Source organism: Meleagris gallopavo, chromosome 5 (assembly GCF_000146605.3).
Source record: "Meleagris gallopavo isolate NT-WF06-2002-E0010 breed Aviagen turkey brand Nicholas breeding stock chromosome 5, Turkey_5.1, whole genome shotgun sequence".
In the NCBI taxonomy this organism is placed as follows: Eukaryota; Metazoa; Chordata; class Aves; order Galliformes; family Phasianidae; genus Meleagris; species Meleagris gallopavo.
Window position 1 is genome coordinate 2,595,265 of NC_015015.2, and position 13,894 is coordinate 2,609,158.

Below are 13,894 nucleotides of genomic sequence, written 5' to 3' on the forward strand. Positions count from 1 at the left end.
TGTTTTTTTTTTTAATTAGGAGATGAATATACAACTTGAGAAGATGAAGCAAAAGGAAGAATTTGAGAGAAAGAAAAGGACAGCCGAAAAGAAGCTCAGAGAATGGATGCAAAAAAAAGAGAAGAGGTAAATTATACTTCAGCTGCCAGTATTCTGGCACATGCTGTGCTTAAGTAAACCTGTGTGCAGTTTACTTAGACTGTTTGGACAGCCATGTTTTAGTTTGCTGAAAGAAAGACTGTTTTAACTGAAAATTACAAAAACATGCTCACACAGTTAACAAATTTTCCAAGACTGATTTTTTTTTTATTCTTTTTTTCCCCAAAGAGATTTGTTTTCTGAATAGTCAGGTAACTGATAATTGTCTCACATCTTGTGCAGTAGCCTGCTAATTACAGCTGGGGTTCTGATCTTTGCTATACCCTAGGCTTTCTGACTTCCTAGGTTCAATGCCTTAGCATATTGATTATAGTCTCCAACTTAACTGCAGTGTCTTGTACACCAAATAGAGCCAGAAAAAGGATTTATTTAAATACCATTGTGGACAGGAAAATAGCATGGTGGAGTTGAGAGAGATAATTGAGGTGTGAGGCCAGATTTAGGATATTATCGGTAGCCCACAGCTTGCAACTGGGAATTTCTTCATTTAAAAAGTCATTTCACAATGGGATCAGGCAATCTTTTTCATTTCTCTGGAGAGGATGCCAAAATCCCATGTCAGAACCAGCCAGAATCTTGATCTCAACAGGACACTGTACAGCTCTCTTATAATACAAGCACTGTGTGTCCTGGGTGGTAAAAATAGAAAAGTTGGGGAGATTTGGTTTTGTTTAGCCCCTGGTAATTCAGGGCATATTTGTTCACTGTCTTATGGTCTGTAGCAGTTCCAATTTCTTACTGTTCCGTACTGCTGGTTCTCAGTAAAATCAGAGGAAGATTTCCCAACAGCACTGCTTTTGGCTAGGTATCAAGGCCTAATTTAGTCTTAGGACCCCTAGAAAAACTTGGGTTTGAACCTAGCTTCCTAATTTCTCTTAGCTTCATTGCTGACTGGATGATTAGCATAACCTTGAACCTGATTTAAGCATTCATTATGGTGTGGAAGGGGACTTTCCTTATTGAAGTATTCAGCAAAAAGTATAAGATTGATTATTCAGTACAGTGACATTTTCCCCTTCTAAAACAGAAATTAACAGCTTCCTGCAGCTATTCATTGGCTTGAACAAGTGTGATTACATATTAAAATGGTTCACTTCACAGTTCAAAACTGAATATTCTCCTTGGTGTCTGTCTATCTCAGTCAGCTTCTGTACATCTCTACCCATTTGTGACCTCCTGTAACTTTAGCTTTGTGGCTTTACTGATTAACTCCTTCCTTTCTGCTGGCAGTGGGATGAGCAGGTCTTTCTGATGGCAGCATCAGCTCAGAGAACAGCAGGGGGGAGGAAAGTATTTGTGTTTGGACTTGTACATGTTATGTTTTGGAAGCTTATGGTCATTCTTAGGCCACGTCCCAAGCACTTACCAATAGTAATCTGTTTTTCATTTAAATCAGATGATTCATTGGCTTGTCTCTTCTGTAAACCACTCTCAAATCAAGAAAAAAAGGGTTCTCGAAGGCTTAGCTTTCTTTAGAATTCTAACATTTCTGCAGCATATTCCTCCACAGTACAAGTTTTTACAAGATTACCTGTGGGTAACACATACTGAATGATAAGTGCGTCAGTTCAGTGGCTAAATCTGTGTTTGTGACTGATTTCACGTGAAGTTTCAGGTTGGATTCATGAATACTTGCTATGATTTTTCTCAGAAAATAGATGTACTCGTGCAAAAGGTCTCTGTTTCCTCCTATTAGCATAAAAAGGTGCTCCTTGAGGACAAAACTCAGTTTTCTTCACTAAAATAAATATTAAGCACACACCCTGTTTGTGTCCTATTGATGATTCTCACCTCTTTGTAGAGAATACAGAAAGTGCTTTACAAGAAATGAGCCTTTCAGGGACGTTACCTTTGTGATCTCTGCAAATCTGAATCCTTCCCCTTTGCTGAGCACTGTGCTGATGAAAGAAGTGAGGGATCTTTGAGTGTACGTGGAACTTTTTCCTTCATCCTGAGCACAGAGTCTTTAAGCAGCTCCAGGACACTGCTGGAAAAATCTTTATAAGGCAGATTCACGCCAGAATATTTGTGTGGGCCTGAAAGAATTCTGCTCTTTTTCTATGTATCAAGCCAGTAGCACTTGGTTACGTGGCAGTGTCAGTTGTAGGGCTCTGACTGTTGCATACAGTCCAGTAGCTTCAAGTTAGGAAGAAGTACTTGAGGGCAGTATTTATTTAATGTCTATTAAAAACCATGTGATGTGAGGCTTTTTGCATGCTTCCAGTCACTTTGCATAAATAATTTTTGAAAATCAAGTTGTGGTCACCATTTAATAAACTTCGGTGTGAATAAGTTTTTGTGATTTCAGAGGTTGAGAGTGAACTGTCAGAGAACGTTCTAAGCTGTGAAATATGTATGGAAATACAAAGGAATTTTGCAGCTCACAAGGAAGGAGAAACTTGGTAAAAATCAGCTGTCAGGTGCTATTGTGGTTCTAATAATGCCTTCAAAATTTACAAATCATTGAGATACTAGACCTCTGCTGGGCAAAAATAATTTTACTTTCTCTGTCTTTGAAGGTTGAGTCATTTGTGGGCAGACAGTAAATTGTCTGGTTTGTTCTGTTTTAGATGTAATAGAGCTCTGTGTTACAAGTCACAGGAATATTGGTCAAAATATTTTAACTCTGAAGGTATCTCCAGACATGGATTTAGATTCCAGAATCTTTTTCTTCATTACTGTTAGGTTTATGGATAAAAAATGAGGTGTGTGTGATTACGAGTGCTGGAAAAGCAGAGCTGTCCAGTGTCACGTTTTCATTATTAAAGTAGCCTTATTTTGAAATGGATTTGACTGGTACACAGAACTGGACTTCGAGCAAAGCCATTAGAATGCATCTTAATGCTTAATGTTAAAATGATTGCTTGATTGCTAATTGCTGTAGTTAGACTCCTGTTCACTAACGAGCTCTTTGGAGACAACTTATGGCTGAACTGTGAAGCTTAAAAGTAAAGGAATTGACATCCTTGAATCCCCCCATCATCGTAGCTCTAAAGTTTGAATAGACATTGAAAACTAACCACTGGCTCATTCCTTTAGATTAGAATTAGTGGTTGTGAAAGCTTATTTTCTTCATTCTCATGCTTCTTTTTTTTTTTTGACTTTACTCTCAGAATCTTATCTCTCATGGATGAGGAGCAGTACACAGAACTCATTGGTTTATAAAACCTTTGTCTTTCCAGATCCCGTTTCTTCTTTCCTCTACATCCTCTTCCAGATATTTCTGGAAAGAGCTGAGGATGGTTTTGATTATGGATTTCTATATGGTCTCACACCAAATGTTCTTCATGTAAACAGGGTCCCAGCCTCTCCTATGATAGATTCTAAACATAATCTGGGTCTAAGGTTTCAAGAGTGCTGTGTTTACAAGTCCATATCTGAAGAACCCCAGTTACATATGACCAACTCCCTGTTGTTCTGCCCTATTTGTTGAATAGGAAGCTTGTTGTTAACAGTAGCAAGTTTCTTCTTTACCTAACTGTTGATGCACAGATGTGAAGTCTCTTTGGTTCCTATCAACAGCTGTGGGATTGAATGCTTAAATTAGGTACATTTAAGTAGTGATACAGTGATTAATTGCTATCAAATCAGAGTACCAGGTGCTTTGAGAAATGCATCGTGGATGCATGGACTGTGAAACGTCTGTAAAATAATGTGACCATTTAATTCTTTAGAGTATTATGTTATGAATTTCTTACAGAAACCTCTTATGAATTCATGCAGAATAAAGTATTTAGATTAAAAGTGAGGACTGACGACAGCAGTTTTTGATTAAACACTTAAATTGATACTGATGCAGTTCTTTTCACTGTCTGCAATCTATTTAATGTACTTTCCAATTCTGTGAAATCCACCTTTATTAGCTGCTGAACTACTTCATTTTTATAATATTGGTAGAATATAAACTTAGAAATATCAAGGTAAATCAGTTTGTGTATATATTAGGTTTATGTATAGGAACTTCCATTACATATTGTTGGCTAGCCCTGGTAGGCAGCTAAGCACCACACAGCTGCTCTCTCACTTTCCTCTGTATCTTCCCATGCAACAGCAAGATGGGGAAGAGAGCTGGAAGAGGGATAGCAAGAAAGCTCAGGAGTTGAGATGAAAAGAGTTGAATAGGTGTATAGCAAAAGCTTCATGTGCAAGCAAAGCAAAATTAGGAATTAATTTACTACTTTCCACGTGCAGGCAGACATCTAGCCATTGCCAGGAAAGCAGGGCTTCATTGTGCCTAATGGTTACTTTAGAAAACAAATGCTGTAATCCCAAATGTCTCCCTCCCTCTCCTCCTTCCTCCTCCTAGCTTTCATTGCTGAGCATGACATCATATAATACAGAATATCACTGTGGTCAGTTAGGGTCAGCTGTCCTGGCTGCATCTCCTCCCAGCTTTGTGAGAACCCCCAGCCTACTTGCTGGTGGACAGCATGAGAAACAGAAAGCCTTGAGACTGTTCAGCCCTATAGAAAACGCTGCTGTGTTACCAACATTGTTTTGGTCACAAATCCAAAACAGAACCACATAAGCTACTATGAAGAAAATTTAATCCCAGCCCAAACCTGTATGTGTATGTAATACACATTTGCAAGAGTAACTGGAATCTCAAAAGCAGAATGTTTGCATCGTAAACAGCTGCAATTCTCTAACTCATCTTGTTAATATCCTTTAACTTGCATGTAATACATTGTTATATTAATGTGATATCCAGCAAAGCTGAGAGAGTAAAGAGTAAAATTACACACCTTGCACTGAAATAAAAAAATATTCTGCTGCCAATATTAATTTGACTAACATCCCAAATGTGTTGTGTCACTGACAAGAGAACAAGACATTGCTTTTTATTTTTTCTTAAAGCTAAGTATGAGCAAAAAAGATGTTACTCTTAGAATTTTGATGGCCAGATTTTTTATTCCTCTTTGATTTCTTTCAGCAAGACTTCCTTACTTGCTGAAAAACACCATTGTCATGCGAAAAGTTACAGGATGGGAGAATTTGCTATTGCTGCTTTTTCATTGAAAAATACATCTTTTTATCATTTATTTTGCTTTTGGCTGGCAGTCCTTTTAAGGAGGAAGCAAGAGGAAATATGGAAGTTGGAGCCATCACGCTACGAAACAACGAATGGCAATATTCTTGGAGACAGCTTCTCTTTCTTGATATGCTGTATGATTCCTTACAGAAGAGAGACTTGCATCACAATCCTTTTTCTAAAGACTGCTGAATGCATGTTACCTCTCACTATTGTTAATACAGCATACAGATTGTTCAGCAGTTTGAGCATGACTTTCAAGCTAAAAAGTCATGCTCATGCTGTCTTTCTTCCAGTTAATGAATATTTCATTATATTTATGAAGGAGTGATATTTCTAAGCATCTAAACCCGGAATGTGGAATGCATTACAAAACAGTCTCTTTTTTTTAATACAGTGTTTGATGTCCCTTCATGTTGAGTTTATCTTTGAGGTTGTGCAAGGCCAATCTATATAACTTCAGATTGTACCCGGATCTTATTTGTGTAAGGCTTACTTTTAGATTTCTGCAGTAGAATGAACCAATTTCTCACATTCAGTGTTAAACTTAATTGTGGGTAGTCTTGCAGAGCTTGAATTCAGAGTGACAGATGATTAAAGTGAGAGCAATTGTGTTTTGTGGCAGCTTTCACGGAGTCTGCGTTCTTCTGAAGACCTTGAGAATATTCATGGACCAAACACACTAAGACTTTCTGCTTGTCACTTACAGCAAATAACCACATGATAATTCTTTAAAGAAACACAGTTCAGCAGAACGATGCTCTGTCTTAGAACTCTCCAACTTCTAGACTGTAATAGAGTCCACACTGACTTTGTGAACCTTGTTGTAACCCTGCCCGGTGGTAGTGTTCTATCACTGACTTCCTTTCTCTCCTCTTGTCTTTTTTTGCTTGCCAGTTCTGGAGAGGTTATAGACATATTTATGTGAGCCAGGGTTGGTGACTGAGCTTTGTGATAGGACTAAATTGAAAAGATAATAACAATTAGCTGAACGACCCCTATTTCTGAAGTTGTAAATGCAGCTGACATTCCAGATTGCTGTGAAGATATATAAGGAAACTTGCATATATGTTCTGATGTTGACAGTGTGGTCTTTTCCTGTATTTCACCAATCATTCAGTATCCAATGATGCTGGAATACAGAAGCAAAGATGTCAGAACTGTGCAGTGCAATCATGGGGCATGTCAGAAAAGAAAAACACTGTCATATTTGTAGAGTAGAAAACAGGAAAACAGTTGTTGTGAGAAGTATCTTAAAAAATCCAAACAGCCTAGATTTCTGGAAATCTTTCTATTTACAAAATCATGACATGGGTTTGGGTTGGAAGGGACCTTTAAAGATTGCCCCCCCTGCCATGAGACCGTATGTAGAAAATGCAGAATATAAAGCAGCTCTGCTTTATGCGGCCTCTCAGTTAATTATTAATATGAAAATACAGGCATGTATGTTTTATTAATTTTCTTCCAGTTGGATATGTTGTCTCTGTTTCAGTGGTAATTGGGCTCATTTTCTGCCTTAGAAATTCTTTTTGGCAGAAGGCAGTAAAGTGTGATGCCTCATCAAATCTAAAATTTCTTTGACAAGTCTCAACATATACACAGGTCTGATTTATTTTTTTTTTTCTTGAAAGCTTAATAGTTCTGTTGATGAGACACTGGTTTGATACTGACTCAGTAAGGCACACACTGCCCACTGAGTCACCAGGACTGCTTTGTGCCATGGCTGGGTTTGTTCTGGGTGGGGGATTTCCAAGTACTGACCCAGCCCAGTCTTTATTAGGTTCCGAGACCTGATAGGATCGCAGCCCATAGCAGTGAACCTTCAGGCCAGATTTGTATCCTTTCTGCTTAATAATGTGTTTGGGTGGAGTGGCAGGAGAACAGGCTCTTCCTGCAATAAGTAATGGGACATTTTACAATCAATACTTTAATTTATGTAACGTGTGTAATCATATTTTAAAGTACATGTAAACTTACTGGTGGTTTAGTGAATAGGTATGTCTGTTTGGAACACAAGATCAAAGAGAATTTTTAAAACTCAATCTGACAACGCCACACGTAAACAAATTATATAATTTCCCTTCCCCTTACATATGTGGAAGCTATTGAAGGAAGGATTGAAGAATTCTTAGCCTTTTTGATAGGCTTGTCTATCAAAGAAAAAGAAATGAGAATGGGGGGAAGCTGGGAAGGCTGGAGTGACAGGAGCTTGACACAAACCAGATTATTAAAGCAGCTGGGAATGTGATGTAAACCACCTTTCTGCAGGAGTTGTTTTGTGCTAGAGAGAAAAAGGAAGCACTTCTGATTTATTTGCAGAATAATTTCTGGGCAGCTGTGGAGTCTGCAATTCTGTATGGAACCCTCCCAGTCCTTGCAATTCCTTTTTGGAAGTACAACTTCAGCAGTAGCTTTGACTTTCACGGTAGTATGCACGGCATGTTGTTGTTCACATAGGGCCTTACTTAACTTTGGGGCAGCAATTAGATAGTAGCTAATACAGTCCCCCACAAAATCCTTCTTTCCAAATGGAAAATAAATGCATTTTGTGGGTGGGCTGTTCAGTGAATGAGGAACTGGTATACCCAGAGAGTAGTGGTCCGTAACTCAACATCTGGATGGATATCATGGACAAATGGTGTCCTTTAAGGGGTCAGAACTGGGACTGATGCTCTTTAACATCTTTGTCGATGAACATCGACTGGTATCAGGTGCACCCTCAGCAAATTTGTGGATGACACCAAGCTGTGTGTTGTTGGGGTCTACGCTCTTGAGGAATGGGATGCCATCCATTCCTCATCCAGAGAGACCTAGACAGGCTGAGCAGTGAGCCCAGGTGCAGCTCGTGAGGTACAACAAAGCCTAGTATCAGGTCTTGCATCTGGGTCATGGCAACCCCAACTATCAGTACAAGCTGAGGTATGGAAGGACAGAGCACGGCCCTACCAAAAAAGACTTGGGGGTACTGGGGGATGGGAAGCTGGACACAAGCCAGCAGTATGCCCTCAAAGCCCAGAAAGCCAACTGTATCCTAGGCTGCATCAAAAGCAGGGCGAAGGAGCCAGTCCTTCCCATCCAATCTACCCTGGTGTCATGGAGTTCTCTCTATATCTGTGTCCCAGACAGGGGGCACAGGCCCAAAGAGAAACAGCAACAACAAAAGTGTTAACCATTTAGGGCAGGGCACTCCTGGGCTGGAGCCTCAGGAGAGAAAGGGTGGGGGGGGACAAGGAGGGGTAGGGAGATAGTAGGTGGGTCTTAAAAAAACAACAACAACAACAGAGCGGCGTTATTTTACTAAATCCAACAAAATCAAACAAAATGACAGTGTCCAAAGCTGAGACCTTATGCTGTAGACTGCAGAGGGAACCATGTGTTTCTGTGCTGTGAAATCGAGAGCCTGCAAGAGGGAGAGCAGCTGGTGTCCTGCCAGGAACTCCATCTTTCTTCCTCTGGGCACAAAGTCCTCTGGGGAATGCCACTCCTCCCCTCAGAGAACCACAGAGGACCACAAAAACAACCCTTTGAGGACAGGCTGAGAGGGCTGGTGCTGTTCAGCCTGGAGAAGAGAAGGCTCTCGACAGTCGTGAGAGAGGCTTTTCAGTATCTAAAGTGGGGCTGTGAGAAAGGAGGAGCTGGACTCTTTAGCAAGGTCTGTTGTGATAAGACAAGGGGAAATGGTTTCAAACTAAATGAGGGGAGAAGTAGATTCGATATAAGAAAAAAAAGTTTTTACAGTAAGGGTAAGGAAACACTGGAACAAGTTGCTGGGAGAGGTGAAGGATGCCCATCGTTGTGGACATTCAGGGTCAGTCTGGAGGGGGCTCTGAGCACCTGATGGAGCTATAGGTTCCCCTGTTCATTGCAGGGGAGTTGGACTGGGTGACCTTTAAAGGCCTCTTCCAACTCAAACGATTATATGATTCTGGCTAAGCTCATTTAAAGTTTTGTGATTAAGAATTCATTATCTAAGAAGCTTACCTACCCTCCGAAAAAACATTTTTATTCAGCACTTCTTTTCTCTGAATGCAAATTTTTTGATCTCAAGTTTTCTGTTTGTCCTCCAAGTCACGTGTATAGTTTGTCTAGTAAAGATTTTTGTGTATGCAGGTTCTCCAGAGCTAAGTGAGCTAAGATGTAGGAGTACTGAACCAGTAGAACCCCAGGCATTTCAGAAGGTTACAGGGTAGTGAGTGGGACTGTTAGTCTTCATGTGAGTATGCTTCCTTCAGTAGGTGCTCGTTAGCTTAGAGAATGGCTCTCAAAATGCTGTGTGCCATTATATTCACACACTTGGGAAAGACACAGAAATGATAAGACCTCTGTGTATCATATCTTACTGAGCTGATGTGTGTGTCAGTGACTCAGAAGGGACTGCCTTCCATTTAGAACCACAGTTTGCTCTAGTTTAATTGAAAAGTAGACTTCTTAATCTAAAACGTGCTCATCAAGAGTTGCAGCATGGATTTCTTTTCCAGAAATACTGAGAAGTGTTGGAAGTCTTTTTAAAAAGATGTCTAAGTAAATAATCATCAAAGTAAGCATAATAGTATAGAGAGTCTGAAAATAAATTTTTATCATGTCTCGTGTTTAGTGATGAGTAGGTTTCGTTTTCAGGGTTATGATTATTTTATTTGTAATTGTGTAATAAAAGCATTCCTCTAAATAACTACCCCTTGAAATATATTGCACTTTGAAAATTCTTCTTCTTTGATCTATTTCGTCTAGGAAAGGAGGGAAAGAGAACAAAAATTGAGCAAAGAAATGGCAGAGAAAGCCACAAAGGAACTAGAAAAAATGCAGTTACAAGAAAAGGCCAAAGTGAAGTATAATGAATGGTTAAAGAAGAAGAGAGCTGAAGAGTCAGAAAAGAGGAAGAAAGAGAAGGTATTCGTCAGTTAATTATGTCTTTGAATGGCTTTACCTAACATATTAAGTATATTGCTTGATTAAATTAATTGGAATTTATCAGATGGAGTGATGTATGTTAAGAACAGTTTTGAAGTTACACTGTTGATGCGTTGAAGATATTGAGGTGTGGCCAGCAAAGGAAGATGCACATTAAATGCATATTTGTTACTAGCCTTTTGCAGAGCCAAGCAAACCCTCTGCAACTGTGATGTGAGAAGAGAAACAGAAATACGAACCACAAACTGTATCTTTATTTCTCAGCCCCAGCAGAAGATAGGCACCCTTCTAGTCATTTTTCTCTCAGCACCACTACTATCTTGATTGTTAAACGTGTTACAAATGAGAAGTATTTTTCTTTCTATTTCTCTATACCAGTCTGATGCTGGGAGTCCTAATCTTAATCTTAATTCAGATTGAATAATTAACCTGCTATTTATTTTTATAGTGTGCTCTAGAAGACCCCTTACATGTTGCAAGCTTCCTAAAACACAGACATTGAGGTCCTGGGGCAAATCATGTATAGATGTTGTATATTGGGTAATGCTTGTGCCTGAAAACGAGTGGGCAACTACAACTATTATGCTTAAAATTGACTGATTGTAATTAAATTTAATTAATGGTACAGTTTTATTTTTTCAATTGAATTTGTACTACACTACTGTTAAGTGTTAGGGGGATTGTGGTTAAAAGAATTTGTCTATGTTCCTGCTGTAATTACAGCTGTCGTTCTTAATGTGCAAAAAAGATTCGTGAGCACTTCTTAAGTGTCTATACTAATTCCTTTGGGTTATCTTAAAATCACCTTAAGTTGTTTCAGACCAATTTAGAGGCCTCAAGGACCTTAATTGTGGAGACTTTCCTAATTTCTCATGTAACTGGAACACACTTAACTGTTCTCTACTGGTTGTGTTCGTGTCCTGTTGAAACCAATTCTGTGTCTCTGTTGGATGTCTAAGAAGCACAGCACAAGGAACTTTGTTACTTTGTGTTACTCCCAAAGTAAATGGGAGTCTTAAGAGAGATTTAAACCAATATTCATTCCCTTTAGTCCTCTCTTTGTTAATGTAAGTTCGTTAGTACTTACAGTATCAATTAAACTTGATCTAAATCCAATTGCAATGCCTGTAAAAACATACTGACATTCTTTGTAGACATCTTACATTATTCTATTTTCAGGAAAAAGAAAAAGAAAGGCAGGCTGAGCTGCAAGAGAAGAAAGAGAGAGCAGAGAAGATCTTTAATGAATGGCTACGTCATGCTAGAAATAAACCGCGCCCTGTATTAAATGGTTATGGCTTTCCACAGGGCAAGTCTACAGGTTTGTACTCTTACTACACATATGCAGTGACTTAGGATGTGATTCCTTCCCTCTAATCTTTTAATGTAAAATGAAGCTGGTTTAAGATCTTCATCCAGTATCTCGTTTCGACACGTGAGAATGAATATCCCATATGGTGTAAGTTGGAAAAGCTTTTATGGTTGGACATTTGTATGTTTTTTATAGATTCTTTGATTCTGTGATTTATGTCATTTAGGAGAGGAAAAGAATGTTACTTGAGAATAATGTGGCATACCAAATTATAATCGAATTTGGTCTTGTTCAGTTCCTTATCAGGCTAATTACTGGTTCCTGTGAAGCATATCAGCTGTGTCGACATAGTTGTAAAATTAGTGCTTGTGTTTCAAAAAACACGTGCCCTCTTGTTGCACCAGAGTCCGTGTTAGAAAAGAGGCAGTTTTTGAGATGCAAAGATTAATAAAGGTCTGGCAGAAGTTCTGCTTGAGAAGGGTTATGTGGGATTTAACTTCTATTCTGAGTGACAGTTTCCATTTAGCTTTGCGATTGCTTCACACCTCCTCACATCTGTTGTCATATTCTTTTTTCACTCTTAAGGGAAAGTGTGAAAGAGAATGCTGATGATGGTGTGGAGATTTGAGAGTCTTACTTTGTTATTATGTTTTGTTTGTAATTCCACGTGATACAAAAGCTGAAGAGCAGTAAGAAGTAGTATTTTGTTTTACATTTCACTGCTTAACTAGATGTCCTTAAAAAAAACAACAACAACAAAAACCTATACTTTCATCTTTATTTTTTCATAGAATCAAATCATTATTATTATTTGTGTTTGTGACAGAAAATATTGTAGGACCTAAATCCTAGATTTTGAATGCTTAAGAAAATCCATGTAGCAGATGAGCAACCAGTTGCTCTTTTGCTTACATCTGCTTGTAGATGATGATACACTTCGCTTTCATGTTTTGCATTTGTAGCTCATTACTTCCTGACAGCTGCAATCACTTAAGTATTTTTATTTTTTTTTTAAGAAGTATTTCTATACTCAGTAGTGTTCATGCAATAGGATGTGTTATAGACTTTGTTTTACTCAACCTCATGATGTGTGCACTGGAATTTCACTACAGACAAGTGACTGACAGAACAACGTGTTCCTTCTGCTGTGTTTTACAGCTTTCTTATACTGGTCTAAGTCCCCCAGGCTAATAATTGCAGACAATTAATTAAATAGTGGAAAACTTGCATGTTTTTCTCCTCAGTAAAATGAAGAGTTGTAGTTAAGCAAAGATGGAAAAAGTATGTGTATTTTATATATGTGGTGACAGGAAGTAATATTTCTAAATCCTTTGAAGTGATGTGATGCAGCCAATTCACATACATATGCATCTTTTAAGTATACAAGAGATTGAGCATTTTGAATATTGCATAGAATTCAACTTGCTTTTTTTTTTTTAATACAGATGAGGAATAAACTAGTCATTGGTAATAGAGAGGTAGAAGATTTATCACTTTGAATCATTTGAATTGCCACATGCATTTACTGTATTCCTCTGAAGACACTGTTCTATCTTACTCTAGGTGATTATTAGAACTGCATGCATTATAAAGCCCTCTGAGTACATTCCTTTTCAGTTACATATATTTTCTAAATGTTTTAGGGCGTCCTAATGGAAATTCATATCCAGCTCCAGCATATTGCAACCCCATTCCTTGGAAACCAGTACACATTCCTCCTCCAAAGGAAGAAAGTGCTCTTACCATGAAGAACAGTAAGAGATCTGTATCTTGTCAGTCACATAAGTTTTCACCTACGGTAATATATAAACCCAAGAGCAACCTTTGTGTACAATCCTCTCAGAGAAAGTAGTTGCAGTACAGAAAGCAAAGTCATTCTTATGAGCTTGAGTGAGCTGGAACAATAAGTATAAAGTTATACATACAAACTTGTCTCATTTTTTTGTTGTTGTTGTGACCAGGTTTTGTATTTATAGGTAACTGACTGATCACGTTGTTATTCAAGGACTTTTGTGTATTGAATTTCAATGCGTTTTGTTTTTTTTTTTTAAGTGACATTTAGCAATTTTAATGGAACTGTACTTCAGTGTCAATAAAGCATACGGGATTGTTGCTGTCCTCATTTTTTTGTCATTGAAAGGCTTATTTTGTGCAGCTGATCATTATTCTGGGCAACAGTATAACTGGGTTATTTTAACAGTGCTAATTATAACAAACTTTAAAACAATTCTTGGCTTTATCTCAAGAAACTGAAGACCTGTGTTCAGCTACAGAACAGTGATGACATTGGGACCACGGAAATACATTCTGATAGCTTACTGTGCTGGAGCACTGCAGTGGAGGTGATACAGGCCCTATAGGACAGAAAGGATGGGCCAACAAGGAGGAGAGAGCTGCAGCAACAACTCATGAAGCTTTACCTGAGGACTGATGATTAGCCAGATGAGACCTTATGAGTTAGGATTAAAGGGAGACCAAGGTGA

At 38.5% G+C, this 13,894-nt stretch overlaps 1 protein-coding gene across 1 annotated transcript in view; it reads left to right on the forward strand.

Moving 5' to 3' along the window:
• CCDC34 (coiled-coil domain containing 34) overlaps positions 1-13,533 on the forward strand; it is an 18,037-nt gene extending 4,504 nt beyond the window's left edge. The window contains exons 3-6 of the mRNA XM_010710700.3: positions 20-126; positions 9,925-10,078; positions 11,279-11,420; positions 13,055-13,533. Coding sequence (XP_010709002.2) covers positions 20-126; positions 9,925-10,078; positions 11,279-11,420; positions 13,055-13,263 — 612 coding nt within the window. The 3' untranslated portion in view covers positions 13,264-13,533. The remainder of the gene's footprint in view (positions 1-19; positions 127-9,924; positions 10,079-11,278; positions 11,421-13,054) is intronic.
• The last annotated feature ends 361 nt before the right edge of the window (positions 13,534-13,894 follow it).